Genomic DNA, 23,143 nt, shown 5'->3' with positions numbered 1-23,143 from the left:
AATATCGATAAATGTCTTATTGGATTATTTTTTCCATGTGTATCTGTAATATGTCATATTAGTGAATCTTTTCATTCTTGAGGAGCTAGATTGTGTCCAGTTTCTGCAATAGAGATTGAATTAAGAAATGACCATCAACTATACACCAAAAGAACCAGATTTTGTAAACAACATAGAGGAAGAATGAAAGGAATATCTTGTCGTGACAATCATATTTGTTTCGGCAGATACGCTCTTAAAGCACTTGAACCCACTTGGATCACCACTAGACAAATAAAAGCAGTGCAAAGAGCAATGACACGATATGTGTGTCATGGTGGAAAAATATGGGTACATATATTTCCCGACAAGCCTATTATTGTAAGACTCGCAGAAACATGTATGGGTTCGGGGAAGGGATCCTCCGAATATTGGGTATCTATTGTTAAACCAGATCGAATGCTTTATGAAATGGGTGGAGTATCTGAAGTTGTAGCCAGAGTAGCTATTTCACTAGCTGCACCCAAAATGCCTATACAAACTAAATTTGTCAAGATGGAGATGTAGAACTAAATGGTATATTGGGGATGAAAAAAACAATTGCAAGTTTATTTATTTCTAGACAGAAAATATTTCTTTTTTCCTTTCCTTCATCCTTTCCATTAAAATAACAGATTCCAATAAAATGATATGATTCAACCTCAAACCCTTTTGAATGTAGCGGATAATAGCGGAGCCCGAGAATTGATTTGTATTCAAATCATAGGAGTTGGTAATTATAGATATGCTCATATTGGTGACGTTATTGTTGCTATAATTAAATAAGCAGTGCCAAATATGCCACTAGAAAGATCAGAAGTAATTTGAGCTGCAATTGTACGCACTTAATATAATAACTTCTATAAGAAATGCTGACATGGATAAAAAAGGAACGATTCGAATAGCATCTACTAATATTACCGAAAATATTGTGAAAATACTTCTACGAGAAGGTTTTATTGAAAACGTTCGGAAACATCAAGAAGGTAACAAAAATTTCTTGGTTTTAACTCTGCGACATAAAAAGACTAGGAAAAGAATACATAGAACTATTTTAAAGTGTATCAGCCGACCTGGTTTACGAATTTATTCCAACTACCAACAAATTCCTAAGATTTTAGGTGGAATAGGAATTGTAATTCTTTCCACTTCTCAAGGTATAATGACGGATCGAGAAGCTAGACAAGAAAAAATTGGAGGCGAACTTTTGTTATATATATGGTGATCCTCCTCCTATCCTAATTTTATCTCTAACTTCCTATTTTATAGCATGGTTAAAATTGATTCATGAAGGGTTAATTATATTGTCCACTTTGGGCCTATCACTTCCCAACAGTATGTTCCAGGTCCGCTTAGATAATGAAAATGTAATTCTAGGTTATATTTCAGGAAGGATCCGCTATAGTTTTATATGGATACTACTTGGGGGATAGAGTCAAATTTGAAGTACATAAATGATACGTAGCATAAATTCGTGGCATGAAACGCAGCATGAATGACATGGCAGTCCACGTATACCATGCCACATGGCTTTTTCTGTCGAACAAAATTAGGACGAGGAGAAACCCTTTTTCCTTCGCCCACCGAAACCTTTTTCCCTCTTCCTCCTCGAACGCGACCGCCGAAACCTTTTTCCTTCTTCCTCCTCAAACGCGATCGCCATTGAAACCTTTTTCCTTCTTCCTCCGCCACCATAGTCCACGCTGCAACATCTCTTTGAATCAAGAAAAAGAGTTCGATTCCCACAAGGTATAGATGATCCCTTTTTCTATAATCATCTTCTGCTACTAAAACTATGATTTCAATCTCGGTTCCGCTTTTGATTGGGGTAGGAATGTTTTGATTGGGATTTGGGTAGGCGTGCTTTCTCATAGATCTAAATGAAAAAGTACCTTTTTCTCTAATAGATCTATGATCTGTTTTGGGTTTTCTTGTATCTCTTGTTCGACATTGGTTTTGGGGATTTCTACTAAAGCCCTAGTTTTTCAGGCATGCTTTTTAAGGTCGATGTCACCCCAATACTTAAGTTTGTAATAATCTAAGATGCACTATAACTATACCAACAGTGGGTGTATAGAGAAATGCAAATTCAGTCAAACTTGAGATTTCAAAGTTACTGCTATCTTTGGTTTTTAAAGAGATTTTCTGTTTCAGCTAAATCATTTGTTATTGCCAATCCCATCATTTTCATATGCTTATTGGAACTAACAGTGGTCCCTCTTCCCACTAATGATTACAAAGATATATGATCCATATGCATAACATAGTCACTTTAAGGTAGACGTCTCAAAATTAAAGACCAAAACTAAGAGTTCCATTTGAGAAGAATGGAATGTGAACAATTTGATTCAACTTGCTTAATGCATGTTTGCATCATAAATAATTGAAATAAGACTCATGCTAGGTATAACCTAGTGTTTGAGTCTAGTTGATGACTATGAAGGAGGCCTAGTGTTGGATTGGTCAGATCAAGAATAACTAGAGAAACACAACATATCCTGAGTCATGTGGCTTTTGACTCATAATAGAGTAATATGATATCACAGTGCTAGTTAATGGTACAAATAAGGTAATTAGGGAGTTCTGAGAGTGACACATGGGTTACCATCACCACCACCACCACCACCATGACGGAATTAACCCATATGAGAATCCCTTCTTGTTCTGCTGTTGCTGCCCATGCTTGCTTGTGATTTTTAGATGTTCCATATGAGAATCCCTTCTTGTTCTGCTGTTGTTGCCCATGCTTGATTGTGATTTTTAGATGTTTGATAAAGTTTTTCAGCTACTGTGTTTTGAAGGAAAAAAAAAGAAAAATTTATTGGGTGTTGAGTATTCAGAGTATATATGCTTGAATAAAATATGATACTTCTTTGTATGAGATGATCAGTTCCATGCTTAATAATACTATGATATTCTTGATGTTCTCTTTCAGTTAGGATGAGTTCGATCTCTATGGCCTTGAGATGTTCGATGAACTTGACTTGTGCTAAAGTTTCTTTGTTGTTGTGCTTTGAGAAAACCAAAAAACAAAAAAGAAGTCTTGAGTGTTATGCACATGAAAATATGTAGTACTTCTTTATCACACGATTAGTTTCCAAAAAGCAATTTCATCCTGATCCTTGCTTGTTCTAGGAGAAAGCTTGTTGATTTGTCTGAAATGAAATAGCTTGTTTATGTTTTATGCTTAGAGAATGATCAATGGAATGCAATAATTTTTGAAAGTGTTACCTCTTAATTTATGAGGTATGTTTATCTTTGCAGGTTAAAAATGCCCAAGTACTACACCACCAATACACCGAAATGCAGATGTGACAAATGGTGAAAATCATAACCTCATGGACTAATGATAACCCAGACAGGAGATTTGTCATATGTTCACTATTTGAGGTAGGGAAAAGTTAACATTATTTGCCACTTTCTTTTGTGCAAAACTTGGGCATTTAATCTCATAAATAACTTGGAATCGCAGAGTGAAGGCGGGTGTGGTTTTTGGGCATGGGTTGATGATGAGATGTGTAGTAGATCAACACAAGTAATACCAGGATTGCTAAGAAGAATAATCAAGTTGGAGGCTGATGCTAGAAGTGCAGAGAATGTAATAAAGGAGTTGGAGGCTGATACCAGAAGTGCAGAGAATACTATGAAGGAGTTGCAAATCCAAAATTGTAAGTTACTCTTTGAATTGAATAAAACAAAGAGAAGAATTAGATAAATACTTGTGGTGATGATGTGTTGGATAATTTGGGTTGTCACACATGTTGTTTTCTCTTCAGATGAAGATAACTGAGTTCAATTTATTGTATTTCACAAATTTAGAGTTGGGGTTATAATTGTTAGTCATGATATCAAACCAGTCAGTTTCATGGAGTTTTTGTGTTGTTTCCTAAATTTCTACTTATAATGTAAAATTAGTTGTAAGTAATGGAACATTGGAGGCTACTTTCAGTCCTAATGGAATGTATGTTATATCAAGTAATATCCTAGTGCCAATGCAATGCCAATCCTTTCAAGTTAAATTTGGTCTTTATTTATCCTTGCACAAGAATTGGCTTGACTACCATCTGTTATCAGATTCGAACGATGGCTAAAAATAATTGACAGGTTGGGACTTAAAATCCTTTGTTTCCTAAAACTTTCTTCCTATTGATGTTTGTAGATGTCCATCACCGCATCCCAAATTGCAAAAGCCTTCTCAACAAGTTTGCAAATCTATCTAAATCATTGAGAAAGTGATAGAAAAATGAAAATGTTGAAGGTTGCTATTTTTTACTCTGGATTCTGCGGCTATCTACTAATTTTGTCTGATAGTTACACAATCAATCAGATATTGCTTGAGAAGGAGCTCATAAATTGACACTCTTCAATGTCTCAAGTAGGCCAATTGCCTTGATTCCCTATGCTATCTCGTGAGTAGCTGTTAGATGCGTCCTTCCCGATCTTAGCATGAACAGATTCTAAGCATCTTCGATGAGAAGGAATTGGATCAGAAGCATCGACTGTGAGGGAATGGTCTCTTGCAAGACTAAGGGCTTAGCAAGAACAAGGAAGAATGCACGACTGCTCATTCATATATAATTGTAGCAAGAACAAGAACATGATTCGTGCCAAAATTTAGCCACGAATCCTTGATTGGTCATAAAATTTGTTGACGAATTCGTGATTCATTGCAAAATTGACGACGAATCCCTGATTCATCGCCAAATTACAATGATTTTTTTGACAAATAAAAATTTAACGATGATTTTCACGATGAAAACTATTACATTGCTAATTCTGCAACTAAATTATTTTTGTCATCAAATTTATCATCAATTGACAACAAAATAAGAGTTCGTTGCTAATTTCTTCATCAATTTACAACAAAAATATTTCATTACTAAAATTCGTTGCTAATAACCTCTATTTTTGTAGTGAAGAATGCAAAAGGGGAAGTCCAAAAATACAAAGCTCATGTTGTTGCAAGGAGATTTAGTCAACAATCAAGAAAACAAAGTTATGAAGTTGAAGAAGGCTTTGTATGGATTAAAATAAGCCCCTAGAATGCGTGGTACAATAAGATTGATCAATATTTCAAATTTAAAAGTTTCATAAATTGTCCACGTGAATATGATCTCTATGTTAAAAAAAAAGGAGAATGGTGATTTGATTGTTGTTTGTTTATATGTTGATGTGATTTTTACAGAGAACAATTCAACAATGTTTGATGAATTAAAGAAAGATATGACTACAAAATTTGAAATGATAGATATCGAGATAATGTCATATTATATTAGTATTGAGGTAAAACAAACTGATAATGATATCTTTATTTCTCAAAAGGGATATGCAAATAAAATCTTGCAACAATTTAACATGGAAGACTATCAATCAATTGACACCCCTGTTGAATGTGGAGTCAAATTGTCCAAATTTAATGATTGTAAGAAGGTAAATCCAACATTGTATCGAAAGCTTGTCGGACATTTGAAGTACTAGCATTTTCTAGACTTAATATTCTTTATAAAGTTAAACTTATTACTCATTATATGTAGTCCCAACTCAATCTCATATAAAGGCTACTAAAAGAATATTGAGGTATGTTAAGGGAACTTTGGATTATGATTTTATTTATTTATTTTCTAAGAATTGTAAGTTAGTTGGATACGATGATATTGATTAGGGAGGAGATTTTGATGATAGAAAAAGTATTTCTGATTTTCTATTTTGCATTGGAGATTCTACATTAATTTGAAGTTCAAAGAAGCAATCAGTTGTGACAATTATATCAACTTGTGAAGCAGAATATGTAGTTTTTGCTGTTGTTGTTTGTATTTGTCATGCTATATGACTAAGAAAATTATTGAAGATGTTGCTCTAAGAAAATTTTTATTGATAATAAGTCAACTATTGCTTTAGAAAAGAATCATATATTTCATGATAAGAGCAAGCACATAGATACAAGACATCATTTTATTATAAAAAACATCATTAGAAATGAAGTTCAATTGAAGTATGTGAAGACACAAGATCAAATTGCTGATATTTTTGCTAAAGCATTGAAGTTTGAAGATTTTGCAAGATTAAGGGCAAAGCTTGGAGGAGATGTTGAAATAATAAACTTAATTTTTGTGTATGTGAATAAATATTATTCATTCATTAACTCTAAAGTATATTCCTAGAGCATATTCTTACCATCTAGTCATGAAAAAAAATGTCTCTTAAAAAGTCTTTTTGTATGTGTCTCCTAAAGAGTCATTTTGTATGCATAAAGTACATTTTATAATCAATCAAGGGATTCAGAAACAAGTGTTATTGAGTTCTCCATTCTCTTCCTCTTCTCTATAAAGATCCTCATATTCTTTTTCTCCAACAAGTTAAACTACCTATCAAGGGGATGCACTACCTTTTTGATGAAAAACTAATAAATTCTCCCTCGTATATAGATGTATTCCTATACCCAATTTATCATCTAAGTTATTCACTCCTCAATAAGATACAAGAATACAAAACATAAATAATGGTAAATACGATAATGATATATCAATAATCAACCATATCAAGTATATCGTAATACAAAAATGTAAAGGATAAACATATAACATCATGATACAATGATACAATAATACAAATGGGAAGAAAGGTAATGAGAAGAGAAAATTAACTTAAACCTTAAACCTCTATACCTCTTCACCTTTGACAAACATCACACAGCACATTATATCAATCATCTAAATATCCAAGTGAAGATCATATAACAAGATAAATGAGGTAATAACATAACCACAAAACAAGATAAGAATCTAAACATCCATGATACAAGTACATATAATCATTGCAAGAGATATAAAAAATACTACACATGAAGATAATAAACATCTAGGTTATAAATGTTCTAAAAGCAATAATATCCAAGAAAGAAGTGTCAAGTGACAAATTAAGATACAAGATATACATATACTAATAATATCTAAGTGCAAGATAGCATAAAAATGCTAAGATACTAGACATCTACATAGATCTAAACACCCATAATAATAGTCTACTACTTGTTGGAGAATTGTTTGTTAATGTTCCATTGCTCATATGTCAAACATTAATTGCTAAAACTATGTTTGTTACTCATATTGTTGTTGCATCTACTTCTCAATAGAACTATATCTAGTGTATGTACTCTACTAGAATGTTGTGAAGTCATGGCAATAGATAACTAACTCCTTGTGATGTGTATGAAAATCCTAACAATATGCAATAAAGTTAGCCTCTAAACAGGCGAGTCAATCCTAGTGAGCTTAGGGAGGTGGTGATAGTGCTATTGTTGCAAGCTCCTCATAGTTTCCTATTGAGCTCTCACCTAGTCCTTGGAGTCGTCTAGTCATTGACTAGGACCCAAATGAATGTAATTTCCATGTACCATAGAAAGTGAGATTAGTTGGGAGTCGACCTAATCGTATTTCTCAAATAGCTTTTCGACAGAGCTGACAAAGTTAATAATGATGTGCATATGGTGCATATAGATGATTCCATGCAACAATGAAAGGGAATGAAGAATGATATATGGAGCTAGATGCAACATAAACAATTAAGAAAATCTAATCTTAGGCCTATGTTTAGTAGTGATGGGTTTCATTCAATTTGTGTTAATAATCAAGTCTTAGAAGTAATTATCAAATCTTCATTCCAAATTGAATAAGCTCTTCTTACATTGCAAGAACTCAATCAATGCTTCATCAATACTCTTTGGTTTAATTTGGAAGATCAATGCAACAAGACAGACTAAATGCATGTAGAACAAGCATGTTTAACCCTTGGGAGATATCTCCTACTTCTCCATGAGGGTGCTTCTGGTTTTGTTTGAATGTTCTTCAGCTTCAGCAAAGGTGGAATCCACCACCCAGCAGCCTCACACGATTAGTCCCACGACTATCTATGAGGAGATAAATTGGAAAGCTACAGTTGACCATTGTTTGAATGTTCTTGGATGTACTTGAGGTGGATTATTCTTATCCTCTTTCTCATGTGCATTCTCCTTCTTAGGTTCTCCTAATTCTTCCGCTTGATAGGATCTTACATCTCACCTTTCAACATCCATCCTTGAAATCTCTTTGCTACCTCTTCTTGATATTCTCATTTGTAGAGAAGACCTAAAATACACTCGGATTTATCAAATATCTTATTGGATGACTCTTTAATTTCAAGTGATTGCTTAGTGTAAAAATGATAAAATTTGTTTGATAAAAAGTATCTAATAAAAATCAATGCCAAACAGAATAATAATTATCTTGGGAGCTCATTTTCATATCAGAATTTCAAAGAAAACATTGAAAATCATCAAACGCAGAGAAAAAATCGTCTCTAATTTAATCGAATAAAATTAATTCAAAATAAAAGATTTAATGCTCTAATATCAATTAAATAAAAGTTTGAATAGTTTCAAAATCTTAAGGATGCAAAAGATAAAAATAACCCTAATACAATGATAAAGATTGTTCGAAGCCTAAAAAACTTTGAATAATATTTTTTGAATCTAAGACTGAATTGTTATGGATTATATTCAACCTGAGTAAAAATTATGATATCTCAAAGCTCAAGTCCTCATGGATCACAAAGTCTTCCAGGTTTGAAGCGTCGCCACCGTGCTTTTAGTAAACACGACCAGTCCGTGTTGATTGTTGGATGTATGCGGTTAACCGAACACGGCCGTGTCAGAGAACACGACCAAACCATGTTCGACTTTAGACTGCTCTTCGTCATGTGACAACAAAAGACATAATCATGCCATAGGACACAACCCGCCCGTGTTTGATGTTGGAAATCTTAATTGTTGCTCCGTTGTTGCGTCAAAAATACTCTTATATGACGTTTCTAAAATGATCCTTGGTCCATAGAATATATATCTTTCAGCCAAATACCTACATGATTAAAGATGTTTTCCACATCAAAACTCATATCTCTCCAAGAAACACCTCCATTCCAGACTTCGATAAGATTCATGATTCCAAAACAGATGGAACTTCGACTAGATTCATGATTCCAAAACAGATGGTAACCAACATGGGCCCATGGGGATGCTCCAGCATTGTTTCTAACGAGAAGAATTTAGCAGAATATATTCCAGATTCCATCACAACTCACAAGCAGCTCTCCCACGCAACAGAGCAACAAGGAATCTTTTATACGAATCTTCCTCTAATGAATCATCTCCAGCAATTCCAAACTTTGCCTTCATGTGTTTGCCATTTATCTGCCATCCAACGTTATTTAACTGTTGATCATCTAAACAACTAATTAGTTAAGCCTCACATTCTTGTTCTTTTCCCCTCATATACTTTAATCATAATTATGGCATTTAGTACTTACAGAATTGAGTCTGCAATTCCTGTGAATTACAAAAACCCGAAGGAGACATGGAGAAGAGACATGGATTTCTGGCCTTGTGAAGATGGAGCTCATCGCCGGCTTGTCCTGCCTACCCTACACTAAAAAAGAATGATCAAGCAATGTGTCAAAGTCTACAATAAACATTCTTCAACAAAATCACAATGATAAATAATTTGCTCTGTTAATTGTATATATTTGCCCATGAAGATTGATGTAACTTCCAAGTTAACATGATACTGCACTTCAATTCAGACTGAGGGAAAATCTTGTCCAGGAACTACGAATTTAGATACTTAGTTCAAGGAATAATGAAAACGCAACATTAAATTTGAAAATATATATATATATATATATATATATATATATGAAAAATTGCAGTGGATGTGAGTTCAAGAGGAGTTGAAGGTGTCGAAGAGTTAAAACGAGCCAGATTGGAGCACTTTGAATTGATGGAGATGAACAAGTGGTGAGGTTGTAAATGAACAGTGTTCCGAGATAATTAGTAGTGAGCTTGTTTGGCTAGTTAATGCTCATAAACAAAGCTCTTGTGCAATTTATTTACATACTTGCCTAAAATCTCATTGTGATCTTATTCCTTTAATTTTAAATTCAAACATATAAAGAATATAATCCATTTTGTAATATATTACAAATTTTTGGAGTTTCAATTTATCTATTATTTATTAAATCAATGATTTAGCCAAAGTATAAGAATAAAGATGTTATTACACTTGATAAAAGCTCAAGGTAAATAAATTTTTCAATAAATAAGCTTGAACATGCTCAACACATAGACAGACAGACAGACTTAAACACCACCAAGTTCAGCTCAACTCAGCTTAGCTCCATAGAATCAGGCTAAGAATGGTCTAAGATGATTTGAGAACATTGAAACTTGAGGAGACATTCTAAAAGTTAAAATTATGGAGCAAAGTGAATTCTTGTTCTTTCAAAACGAGATCAAACTCAACCACCAAATTGCAATTTTCTCTCAAAGAATATCATACTCAATGCCAAATGGAACTCCAATGTTGCATGGGAAGGGAGCAAAGCATTTTAAAATGCTCAAGCTTCTAGTATTAAAATTTAAACGCTATGGCATTGCCCAAGTCGCCTAACATTGTTATATTTTTTGGTGCCAATGAAATGTTCAATAGGACAAACACTTAATCTCTTATGCTGTTTTGTTTTTTGTTCAAGCAAGGGGGAAAATTGGTTTTTAAGTATCTTAGAAATGCATAAATAGCTTCATAGGTGCTCCTCTTTGCTAGTTCCTAAAAATAAGTTTCTGCAAGAAGAAGAGGCAGTACCTTGGCAAAAGTGTTCGATCAAATGGCTCCTTCATTCCCCTACGTGAACAGCCCAGAAGAAGAGCTGCAGCAGATGAACTACAATGAGGAAGTGGACGAGAGTGGCACTGACTTCAATCTCTCAAGCATATCTAAGTTGGATCCAAACCAAATTATCTATTACCTGCCTACATGGGATCACACTTTGTCAAGGTTCTCTCCTCCCCCAGAGCTCAGGTATGGAAAGAAGCTAAGGACCACTGATCATGGCGCAAGCATCGCCCATTTTGAGAAGGATGCCACTGGAGACCACGCGAAGTGCGCTCGCAAGCGCCAATTCCGCAATATCATCGACCTCGTCGACAGCTACAAGCAAAAGTTTTCTGCCCAGGAGGTGCTCGGGGAAATGCCGGAAGCTGATGCTGGGATGGAGGAGGTCGCCGGAGGAAGCGCGGGCGACGGGATGAGGCTGGTGCAGCTGCTCATCTCGTGCGCGGAGGCGGTGGCATGCCGCGACCGGGCGCAAGCGTCGGCGCTGCTGGCGGAGCTGAAGGTGAGCGCGCTGGTGCTGGGCACCTCGTTCCAGCGAGTGGCGTCGTGCTTCGTGCAGGGGCTGTCGGACCGGCTGGCGCTGGTCCAACCGCTGGGCGCCGTCGGCATTGTTGGCCCGGCGACGGTGCCGTCTCTGGCGTTCGAGAAGAAGGCCGAGGCGCTGGGCCTCGCCTACGAGCTCTGTCCCTACATCCAATTCGGCCATTTCGTGGCCAACGCCGCCATCCTCGAAGCCCTTGAGGGAGAGAGCCCGGTGCACGTGGTGGATCTGGGCATGACGCAGGGCCTGCCCCACGGCCACCAGTGGCGGAAGCTGCTGGACGCCCTGGCGGTCCGGGGCGTCCCGCCGCCTCGGCGGTTGCGTATCACCGGAGTCGGTCCCCGCGTCGAACACCTGCAGACCATCGGCGACGGGCTCAAGTCGTACGCGGCGGGACTAGGGTTCCAGCTGGAGTTCTCGGTGCTGGAGAGCAACCTGGAGAACCTGCGGCCGGAGGACTTCGAGATGCAGGAAGGCGAGATCGTGGCGGTGAACAGCGTCCTGCAGCTGCACTGCGTAGTGAAGGAGAGCCGGGGCGCGCTCAACGCCGTGCTGCAGATGATCCACGAGCTGCAGCCGGCGGTGCTGGTGGTGGTGGAGCAGGACTCGAGCCACAACGGCCCCTTCTTCCTGGGCCGGTTCATGGAGGCGCTCCACTACTACTCCGCCATCTTCGACTCCCTGGACGCGATGCTGCCCAAGTACGACACGAAGCGCGCCAAGGTGGAGCAGTTCCACTTCGCGGAGGAGATCAAGAACATCGTGAGCTGCGAGGGGCCGGCCCGGGTGGAGCGGCACGAGCGCGTGGACCAGTGGCGCCGGCGGATGAGCAGGGCCGGATTCCAGCCGGCCCCCGTCAAGATGATGGGCCAGGCCAAGCAGTGGCTCGCCAAGTTCCGGCCAACTGAAGGCTACACCATCGCCGAGGAGAAGGGCTGCCTGCTCCTCGGCTGGAAGTCCAAGCCCATCATCGCCGCCTCCTCCTGGAAATGCTGACCGTCCATCGTCCATCCCACGGTCCCGATGCTTCTTGTAGCTGGGCTTCACCATGACACTCATCCACTGTAATTGGCATATATGCCAATACAGTTACTACCAATAAAGGCCCAGCTCTTTCTTTTTTTTTTTTTTTTTCAAAGGACAAAAAAAAAACAAGAGATCCTCTGCCTTTTGCTGCTGACTGACATCTTTGTACAGAGTGACTTCATCATGGATATTATTCATGTATTTTGCCAATGAAAGAAATATATTTTTATTGATAATTAGGCTCTCAATTATTATTATTATTATTATTATTAAAAAAAGGGTATTAAACAAGAATCTTTGCATAGGTCGAGGAAATGATACCAAGGAACACAGATGTGACAGGCTAAGAATTCATTGAAAATGACCAATGACAAAGTTGACAGATTTTGAAAATAAATTTGATAAATAGATCATCATAACACATTCCAACAAATCAGAACGGAACTGCTGAGCGTCTCCTTTGATGAGCACCATCTGATTCATCGTCTATCACAGGTCAAGGAAAGACCGACGTGCGACGCTGGTCCTTCCTCGACCGGTCTCCGACCACGATTTGCCTGAAATCTAACCGTGATTTGATCAGAATCCGACGCGCGTCACTGTCGACCACGTTTCGATCAAATTGCACCGGATTTCAATCATAATCCGATCAGAATATGACGTCGACTGACGCGCTGATGAGCGACGCGTCAATTGTGCATAGGCTGGCGATCGACGGTGGTCAGACGACGCAATGAGGGCGGCGATAGCAATGGTGGATCAAGGGTGACGCTCACAAGCGCACACGAAGGAGTCGCTCAGTAGATCATTTCTGTCCAACAAATAATACATCTTTACACAATCACAACTCCAATCAAAATGAATGCTTTTAGCTGTAGTTAATTGCACAAATAAAAAATAATTAGTTAAATATTTTGATTCTTCACTATTATACATTATTGAGCAATGCAACACTAGAAATTCAATCTATGCACATCAAATATAATCACTGCTTAAATAAATTATCTGCTTGATGCATGTTTTAAAGGGCAACTAAGGAAATTCATATATGATTTTTTTTATAAAAAAATAATATTAACTTAAGAGAGAATAGTTATGGCTATTAAAATAAATATAAAAACTATGAATTATAATAAAAGTGAAATGTAAAAAAAACAAACATATAATAAACTAAGCTAGAATAGAAATAAATAAGAAGAAAGGAACTTAAAATTATGTGCATAGTGTATACAAAATATAAAATAAATAAGAAAATGAGCTAAATACATTATTTCTTTAGCAAAAAGTGAAATCTACCACCCAATGATCCTACACGGTCGACTCCATAATTATCTATAAGAAGGTAAATTAAGAAGCTATAGTTGACCACGACGAAAGATGATATCCACTTCAACAACTCTGTTCCGTCGTAACCAACTATGATAGGATATATCTAACAAACAAAAAAGAAAACTAATAATGAATAAATCATCATGAAATAAAAAATAAATAAATCATTACTAACAAACTTAAAACTATAATTCATAAGAGTATCAAGTCATGGGCAAAAGATAAATCTAAAAAAGTTTCCACTTATCACCTGAATTATTAAAAAAAAGAGATGATTTAGTGTACATAGTAACATATTTTACTAACATCACTAAACTTGACATCTTAGAGAAATTGATATATTGTTGTAGTATCGCTAAATGAGAAGCAAATAAGAACATGATAAATTTGATAAATTGAGATAAAACATGAAAAGTTAAACATAAGAGAATAAAAAACTACCTTTAAATTGGACAGAGCAATACAAGAGTGCATCTTTAATGATCAAACTCTTTCTTTTGCATTCTATCATAAATAAATAAATAATACTATTAAACTATTAGTAAATGTTATACAACATGTATATTAAACTATTTGGCTAGACCTAAAGTTAAAACACTCGTAGAAATAAATTTAAAAAACTAATATATGCAAGTATCTCAAAGTCTACTACGGTCACATGCTCCCCTCTCACCTTCCTAAGGTAACAACAAAAATACAATAATATGGGTATCAATGTCATTGGAAGGTTAAAAATACAACAATATGGGTAACAAAAATACAACTAATATAATACTTGCGAAGGTTAAGAGAACCCGGAGGATCATAATCGCATCGTCTTGGAGATCTCATTATTACTTTGGTTATCCCCGTAGAAGCCACTCAAATTTAGCCAGTTATTGTTTGGTTATCTCAGCAAGTCCTGCACCAAACATTAAAAGATGATGATGACTATTGATACACATGAACAATAGTCTAAAATGTACTTAAACATCCACCCCAGGATTGAGTCCATGAGACTGACTGGGAATCATTTTTTAAAATGTACTTAAACATAATGTTCGAAACTATGCAAAATAAATTGTTGGTGTGTACGTACACATTTTTTATTAGGAGGTAATAAATTACTAAATCTAAAAATTCAACACAAATGTTTAAAGGTAATATGGGTTAAGCTATTATTAATTTAAACATTGTTGGATGAACGAGGAGCTACAGTGGGAAGACAAGCAAATCAACTGCAACAAAGTACAACAGAGCGCGAGGGCAACCATGAGTCAACAAGTTGCAGAAGTGCAGAAAACGCTCACCCAAGAGGCCCATACTACTCGAACTATATTGCTACTTGCAAGTAAAATGCATAGTTTCCAAATTGACTCAATTGGAGAATAACTAGGAAATAAGAGCTAGAGACTTCTAGTTCTTGATTAATGCATTTTCTGATTATCATCAAGGATTGAAATCTCGAACTGTTTCATTCGATATTGATGAAATTTTTCATTCCATGATCAGCAAACCAGCACTGGCACCAATGTTCTGGCCAGAATACCATCCGGAGGCGTTGCCTGGGTCGGACAACACCTCCGGAGGCGTCGCACGGGGGTGCCCCGATCGTGCGGCCCATGCGATTGCAGAATCTATTTTTTTTAACTTAGATTTTAATAATCAACTCCTAGCTATAGTTAAGATAATTTAAATAGACTTAATTAAAGTCTCATAAAATTATCATATCATTTTTTTAAAAAAAATATTTTTTATTTATTTTTTTTAATATTTAGATTAATTTTTTTATTTTTAGTTAATATATTTATATTTTAAAAATATCGAAACTATACCGGCACGGCATGATACGGTACCAAAACCTCGGTATGGCTCTATATTTTAAACCTTCATCTAATTACCAAATTGTGATCTAACTGTGCAATCTCATTGATAATTTACCAAATGCAAAATTGAAAATAAGTACCTTTTGAACATAATGTAATCAATGTGCTCAAGTGTTCACATTATTAGACGATCCTGCACCATCTTTAACAAAGTAGGGAGAGGAATCCGCTTCCAAGAGAGCACGCCTCAGGTGTTTGTCTTCCAAATATTGCTGCATATGATTTAAAAGAAAAGGAACTCAAGCCAGCTAATAAATACACTAAAGAAATCCGAAGTTGAGGCTTAAATGTGGAGGATGCCACATAAAGAAGATGTAGCCATTGAAAAAGGGCCGGATTGTGTCAGCTGAGTCATTACGTAGGGGTGAGAATTCACGTTGTATCATGTTAATTGTGTAAAAAATGAGTCGTGTATATATATATATATATATAAACAATTTTATAATTTTTGAAAATAATGTGCTTGTTTAACTGCATTATCTAGAAACTAAAGTTATATTAGAAAAGTTAAAAAAATAAATTATCTTTATAAATGTGTCAATCCATTTGTAAATTCGTGTTGTATTGTGCCACTTTCAGTTTTGTCTCTTTAATCATGTTTCATGCAATTGGGTTATGTCTACATGCAACAAAGGTGCATTGGAAGGTGCTCACCCCTTAAGGTCCATGAAAAGGGGATCCTCTCATCATTGAAAGGACATTTTTCCATGCCTTTAGTCATTGAGAGTCCTCTCATCATTGAAAGGATATTTTTTTCATGACTTTTAGAGAAGTGGCAACTTAGGTAGCTTCTAGCTAAAGTGCGAATAACTTTAAATTTGATATCATACTCATTATGCATAACCAATGCAAGGAAGCTAGTTTTGACAGTTCTAGACGACTAGACGAGAGTCCAGGCGACTGGTTGGGAATAAACCTTGACTGACAGAGTCGGGAGATTTCAAGCGACCGGAGCAAGGAACGGGCGACAAGACCAATAGTGATGAGATCTAACAATCTGGATGAGTCAGTCAAGATAGGATTTCACCTAGCTCCAAGCGACCAGATAGAATCCAATCGACCAGAAACCGTGGACAACGTTATCTATCAGATAGAAGTTGCAACCACATCAACATCTTCTAGGCGACCGGAGAGGTTTCAATCGACTAGAAATCTGCCATGTCCGCATCGACAAAAGTTCTATAAAAGGAAGCTCAAGGATAGAGGTTTTCAATAATCGAAACTCTTTCTTCCTTGATTACTCTTTGTGTGCTCGTGTGCTCTTCATGCTCTACTGTGACGATGTGCTACAACTTAGTGCTTCAACTTCAATCAGCAACCTTAGCATATATCTTCACTAATTTGTTGTCGTACATTTGTTCTTGCACTCTTAAAGTTTTTTAGATTCTTTTTTTAGGATTTTTCCACCTTCAAAGACTTTCTGGAAAAGAGATTCAAAAAATAAGAACCAATTTTTTTTACTCGCATGTGTCTGATCCTTGCTTGAAAATTTGTCTTGCTTTACTTTTTAGTAGTCGTACATAATCAAAGTCTTGATTGCTCTTGCATGCTTGAATTTCTAAATATTTTCAAGTATCAAACATCACATAAAATAGTACAAGTTAATTGTTAATTGTTAAATCTTGTTAAGTTAGTTAGCTTCTTTATTCCAATGCAATATTCTCTGTCTGTTTTTGCTTTTAATTTTAAATATTAGCTCGTAAAATTCGTAATGCTATTCACCCCCTCCTCCTCTAGCGTCGAGTTTGATCCTACGAAAGATTCCTCCCCAATGGATACAAGCCTAACTTAATTCATTTACACTAGCTCAAGTGAGTTAGAGGACTGCCCAATCCAACTCCACCTCGACCAAATTGCCCCCCACCCCCAAATAGAGTGAACTCTATGACACCGAACTTGGTGAACTCAACCAAGACTGAACCAATTCAAACTGAACCTCTGCTCATGGATGAAGTGAATCAATTTCGTTTTACCTTTGGACTGAACTATATTCAACTCAGGTGAGCTAAATTAGCCCTAATTCAACCTCAAACTTTGATAATTGGTAGCCCTTACTCATTCAGTTAGAATTTCAAATCGAATAATTGGCAAACTTTTATAATTTGTTATGCAAACACTATAATAACTATGAAATCAATGGAAGAATCTGGCATTACTAAGAAAAAATTAGCTTTTTAAGGTTGATTAGAAGAGATAGGGTTCCAGATACTAAAGTAATAGCAGGGTCTGCTCCTAAACCAACACATAAGTGTAATGCAACATGAATCAAGATGTAGATAAAGAAAGAAAGAGTTACCTCAAGACAGGCTCTATACTTGTCCCACTCGATGATGCACTCTTCTTTGTCCCATTGACCCTTTGAAAACTTCTCCGAATACCACCTGCAGTTCCACAGTATCAAAACGGCAACATTGTTACTTGAGATAAGGAATTTGTTGGGTACAGAAAGAGGAATTGAAGTGGGAGATGAAGAGAAGAGAGCTACCGATTAAAGCAATCATGATAGGCAGCTCGGAGTTGTGCGCAAGGAGAAGCAATCACGCCACCACCTTTGCTCATTGCCTTGTTCGAACCCATCAGATCCTTCTCGGTGTAGGAGGGTGCGGGTGCTTAACTCCTCTACCCTAAATAAGTCCTTAAAATTACTTATTATAATTAAACCAGTAAAACATACTAAACTATTGGACCTTATCATTTATAATTGGGATTGACTTTTTTGTTAATTGTAAGATTTTTGATGTGAGAATGAAGAAGTTATTGGCAACAAACTGACAATGTTATTTGAGAATTATTTAGAAATGATATTTCAGACTTGAAGTATATAATTGTATATTAGTATAGTGTGAATATGATAGAATTATCTAATTTCAGCATGGTGGGTGAGATTTGTTAGCGAGAATAAAGTAGTAATTTTATGATTTACATTATCTACTTCAAAGTATTAACTCTCTGATTAAATGGATCTTGAGGCAAAGTCATTACCTTCACATCTATAGCATGATAATAATTAGGAGTATTAAGCAGTTATAGCTCTATTCTAAGTTAGTGTACTATCTACTTCACCTTATTTTGTAGTAAGTTATAATAAGTTACAGTATAACTCACAGCGCTAGCAGTACTAATAATTTACTACCTTCCCGTTTTAATTTATAATCTAGTTATAATATGTTCATATTAGAAAGGAGTTTCTAGATACTCAAACTGCACATTATTCATGAACAGGTCAACCTCATTGAGGATAAAATGGCCAACCATTTGCAATCCAGAAATTGTTAGATGTTAGATTTCAGGTGTGAAGAACTTTTGTGTTTGAAAAACTCATTCTTATGATCAGATTCCTCACTAATACTTGTTTCTCAACATTTAACTTTTAATGAGCAATTCATAATGAGATTTGCTGAGTCTGTATTGCTATAACCATCCAGTCATCATTGTAGCCTTCTATAGTTTGAAGTGCCGAGCCGTGCTGGTCGGCGCCCTTGTCGTTCCGCCCGCCGACCGGTATACTAAACGGCACCGGAACCGGCACCGAAGGGAAAAGAAATAAACAAAAATCGAAAGAGAAGAGAAGAAGAAAAGGTTACCGGGCACGATGGCCGGCTGCTTCCGGAGATGGACGGAAGCGCGTGGTCGCTTCAGACAGGCGATGGGCGGTGACCGACCGCGGATTGGCGCAGACGGCAGGTGGGAGGCCGGGGCGGCTGCGGACTGCTTGCGGCTTCAGAAACGAACGGGAAGAGAAATAAAACCTAATTAAATAATTTTTTATTTTTCTAAAAATATAATTAATTTAAATAAATACAAACGATCTGATTTAGCTGAAATAAAATAGATTTAAATTGAGTACGGTTAAAATCAATTTATTAAAAATTAAAAAATAATTTCAAATCCAATTTTTTTCTTCATATTTTAACTTTTAAAAAGCAATAAAAAAACTATAGTCCCACTGTTAACAAATTAATATAGTTTACTTTAATGAAATCAAATTTTATTTATTTAAATTAAAAAAATATATTTGCATTTTTTTACTATTTTAATTCGTTTTGCAATATCATTATTTAAGAAGAATCATAATTGGGAAAAAAATAAAATTTTATATTTAATTCAGTTGAATTTGTATCAAATTTTATATATTTATTTTTAAATAAATTATATTATATGTATTTTAAAAAATCCAATGTCATTTTAAAAATTTTATATACTTTAATTACAAAAATTAAAATCTAATTGAAAACCTAAAATACAATGTATGTAATTTTAAAATTTTAAAGCTTTTTATGTTTGTTCATTCTAATAATTATAAACACATAGAAAATTTAAATTTAAATTTAAACTAAATAGTAAAACTTAAATTATTTCTTAGGCTAGCCAAATTAATTGAAGAAAATAAACCAAGACAATTTGAATTACAATCCAAAGACCTATTAGTCCAAGTAAAAAAGCTTTGTGGAAAAAGCCAAAGAACAAATAGAAAAAAATTTAGAAACCATACAAGGCATGTTAGAGGAATTAAAATATAAATGAACAAATTACAATATGAAAACAACTATTATGAAGAAATTTTGAACTTTACTCAACAATACTCAAAAATCAAGGAAGACGAATATTACAAAATAGATTTTCCAAGAAAAAGTGACCAAATCTTAACTCAACAAAACAATACTATAATAGCACTATTAACATCTTTGCATCATAGAATTACAGTACTAGAAAACAAGGTATTACAAGTTGAAACACAACTACAAAAGAATAATCAAGCTACAGAGTGGAAAAATAGTCCGGAAGTCTTAACCAAAGACTCAAGTAAACTATCCATTGAAAATATTATTCCCCGAAAACAACCTAAGACTTATTCCTTTTTAACATATAATGAGTCTAACAAATCCAAATCAAACTCAAACTGAGACTTCCCTGGTCCTTCTAGAACACTTCGGGACCTACAACAAAACGCCACATCATAGTTAGATACTTTATTAAACAGAAGAGTTAGTACATCTAATTATCAATTAGAAGAAATTATTGATATAGACAGAAACCTTGAATTATTCTCAAATGCACAATTAAATGCACTAAATCCAAGAAGGTTATATAATCATGGAACATTATTCTTTACTACATCAGTATTTAAACATCATAGAACAGAAGTCTCACATCTCCCAGATGGGGTAGAAGAAAAACTTAATTTAATGATAGAAGAATCTGATAGAGTCCTACTAACAAGAAAACATAATATTACTTACATACATCTAAGCCTAATTGTCTTAGGATTATGAGGATTAACAAGAAAAAGAATAGGAGGAAAAGTATTACTAGTATTATATGATTCTAAATTTTCAAATAAAGAAAAAGCCATTATTGGCTTACTTGAAGTGGACTAAACAATAACGTAGGAATAACATATCTATGCCCTAACTTTAACATGATAATAGCATATTTTGTCAAACATATCAAGATTATGATACAAGCTAAAGGTTATGGAGATTTTCAAAGAAACAATATTCAATTAGACATAATCTTTTTAGGAAAAATAATGAATAACATTAATACCAATTTTAAAATAAACATTCAATGAATGATTGAAACTCTAACAACAAAAGGAATTTATTTTCTAAAACCCAGGGAATTTGACTCAAAAACATTAGCTGGGTTAGAATGGATAGTAAATTTGGAACCACAAAACTCTACCTTAAAACCTAATGACTCAATTATGTATAAAGATAGACAAGGACAATTAACAGTTAGATTTAGTGGATATAATCCTTCAACATCACAAAACACAGAGGAAAAAGACAATTTAAATCTCATGAATATAGAAGAATCCCAGGCTTTAATCCTTATGACTATGTGTTTGGAATGTTTGCAGGGGATTTATTTTTTATGTTGGAATAAATTATTAGATCTAGAAAATCAACTTTTAGGTTTAGATATTTCCAACATATCTATGCTTTGAAGTTCTTAAAGTGAACAAAAATTCTCAAATAGCATGATTCTTTAATAGGTATGAATTTCAAGTGGAAGTCCTTGGATGTTTTAGAAATACCATTCGGCAATCTTTTTACGTCTCGCCCCACAACTACCATCTACTAGTGTCCTACTGATATGGCTCGGTTATCAATAAGGCAGGAGATGAAAATAATTTCTATACTCATTATGCACACAAAGATTATGAAAAGCAAGATATTTATACTTTTATTGTTGACAATTATCTTAGCTATCAAGAGGAATGCTAGATTCAAAAGGAGCATATCATATGCTGATTATGCATTGTGTAGATACAATATTAGGTTTATAAATTTAAATGAGATGATTTTTTATATATAGTGATCAATAATGTGTTAATAACTATAGGATAGATAAAAAGTCTTTAGCTAAACTTTGTTATTTGCTAATGACTAATGGAAAATTGAAAGGAAATAGAAAATTATCAATTAGTGAACTTATAATATCTTTTCTTTATATTATTGTACATAATATAAAGAATAGGATCCTAAAACATCAAACAGTAGATTCGACGAGGCAGTTAGTAGCCAATTTCATTTAGTTTTGAACTCTGTTCACAACATTTTACTTAGGAAGCTAGAAAATTGTGAGGATGAGAGGTGGGAGTTTCTGCTATTGGTTTAAGGAATACAGAGTTCCCCCACCTTGATGATTTGATGTTTGTGTGCGAAAGATCATGTCATAGAGCTGATGTAGAAACCAGCTAATGTAGTAAAAGAGATAAATTTATGTGATAAAGAGGCTGATACGTTTGAGCGTGAAATATATGAGCAAGATAAAGGTCATGAAGATGAAAAACCTGTCAGAGATGAAACAAGGAAATCTGAGATGGAGACTCTAGATTCATTAGTTTGTCCATCAAACAAAAAGCCAACCACCAAAAAGAAAAAGGAAAGTTTGATGATGTTCTAGGTGACTTAGTGGGAGAGATTCACAAGCATGTTACTGCTATTACGGAGGCTAATGAGGAGATAAAAGGAATTTCCACCTTTTCAAGAAACAAATCGAGAGCAGTGATAAAAAAATGAGTATATATGATGAGTTAATGGAACTTTCTCACTCCTCTCAATAAGAATTATTGATGTCGAGAAGTACATTCTCAAGGATGAACACCAATTCTTCGCATTGCCAAAGGTATTTAGGAGAGATTATGCGGTGAAGAAGCTCTCTTAGATCAATTCAAAATGAATTAGATATTTGAATTAGGTTGTTGGTATTTATATTTTGATATGCTTTTGGACCATTATGAAATTATTTTGGACAAAACTTATTGGATGAATACCATTTTAGATTGTAATCAATTGCATTATGTGATAATGAATTAGATATTGAAATACATTGTGATAATGAACTGTGTTCCTAATCGATTGTTACAATGTCGTAATTGATTAAAAAATATTCTGTAACCATGAACAATACTCATAATTGATTGCTACAGTATTTAAATTGATAAAAAAATCTTCTATGACTTGTAAAAGTATTCCTAGTCGATTACTACAATGATGTAATCAATTAAAAATCATTCTGTGACCATAAATAGTGATCTTAATTGATTACAATATTATAGCAATCGATTAAAACCCCTTCTATAACCACCAACCCCTACTACTAATCGATTGATACAGTGTATCAATCGATTGATAGGTTTATATCCAATCAATTGG

The 23,143-nt window shown here is 35.1% G+C and overlaps 2 protein-coding genes, 1 long non-coding RNA gene and 1 pseudogene across 3 annotated transcripts; 3 read left to right on the top strand and 1 right to left on the bottom strand.

The window, feature by feature from the left end:
• The first annotated feature begins 1,635 nt into the window (after positions 1-1,635).
• On the top strand, positions 1,636-3,889 carry LOC141844737 (uncharacterized). Its single transcript, XR_012603188.1, has 3 exons — positions 1,636-1,767; positions 3,283-3,408; positions 3,491-3,889. It is a non-coding gene; the product is annotated as an uncharacterized LOC141844737 (long non-coding RNA).
• Positions 3,890-10,710: 6,821 nt separating this feature from the next.
• On the top strand, positions 10,711-12,255 carry LOC141844727 (GRAS family protein RAD1-like). Its single transcript, XM_074732719.1, has one exon. The coding sequence runs from the start codon at positions 10,711-10,713 to the stop codon at positions 12,253-12,255; it is 1,545 nt and encodes a 514-aa protein (XP_074588820.1).
• Positions 12,256-14,221: 1,966 nt separating this feature from the next.
• On the bottom strand, positions 14,222-19,192 carry LOC141845640 (uncharacterized protein At4g33100). The gene is made up of 5 exons (XM_074733700.1): positions 19,064-19,192; positions 17,965-18,103; positions 17,776-17,860; positions 15,560-15,691; positions 14,222-14,515 (listed from the first exon to the last, which is right to left on the bottom strand). Exons 2-4 carry the CDS (start codon positions 18,054-18,056, stop codon positions 15,587-15,589), a joined length of 282 nt encoding a protein of 93 aa, XP_074589801.1. The 5' UTR covers positions 18,057-18,103; positions 19,064-19,192; the 3' UTR covers positions 14,222-14,515; positions 15,560-15,586.
• On the top strand, positions 19,072-22,652 carry LOC141845427 (uncharacterized; annotated as a pseudogene).
• The last annotated feature ends 491 nt before the right edge of the window (positions 22,653-23,143 follow it).

The sequence above is a fragment of the Curcuma longa genome, chromosome 14 (assembly GCF_044706935.1).
Source record: "Curcuma longa cultivar G26 ecotype Majalengka, Jawa Barat chromosome 14, ITB_CL_G26_1.1, whole genome shotgun sequence".
Taxonomy (NCBI): Eukaryota; Viridiplantae; Streptophyta; class Magnoliopsida; order Zingiberales; family Zingiberaceae; genus Curcuma; species Curcuma longa.
This window is presented reverse-complemented; position numbering and strand designations above follow the sequence as displayed.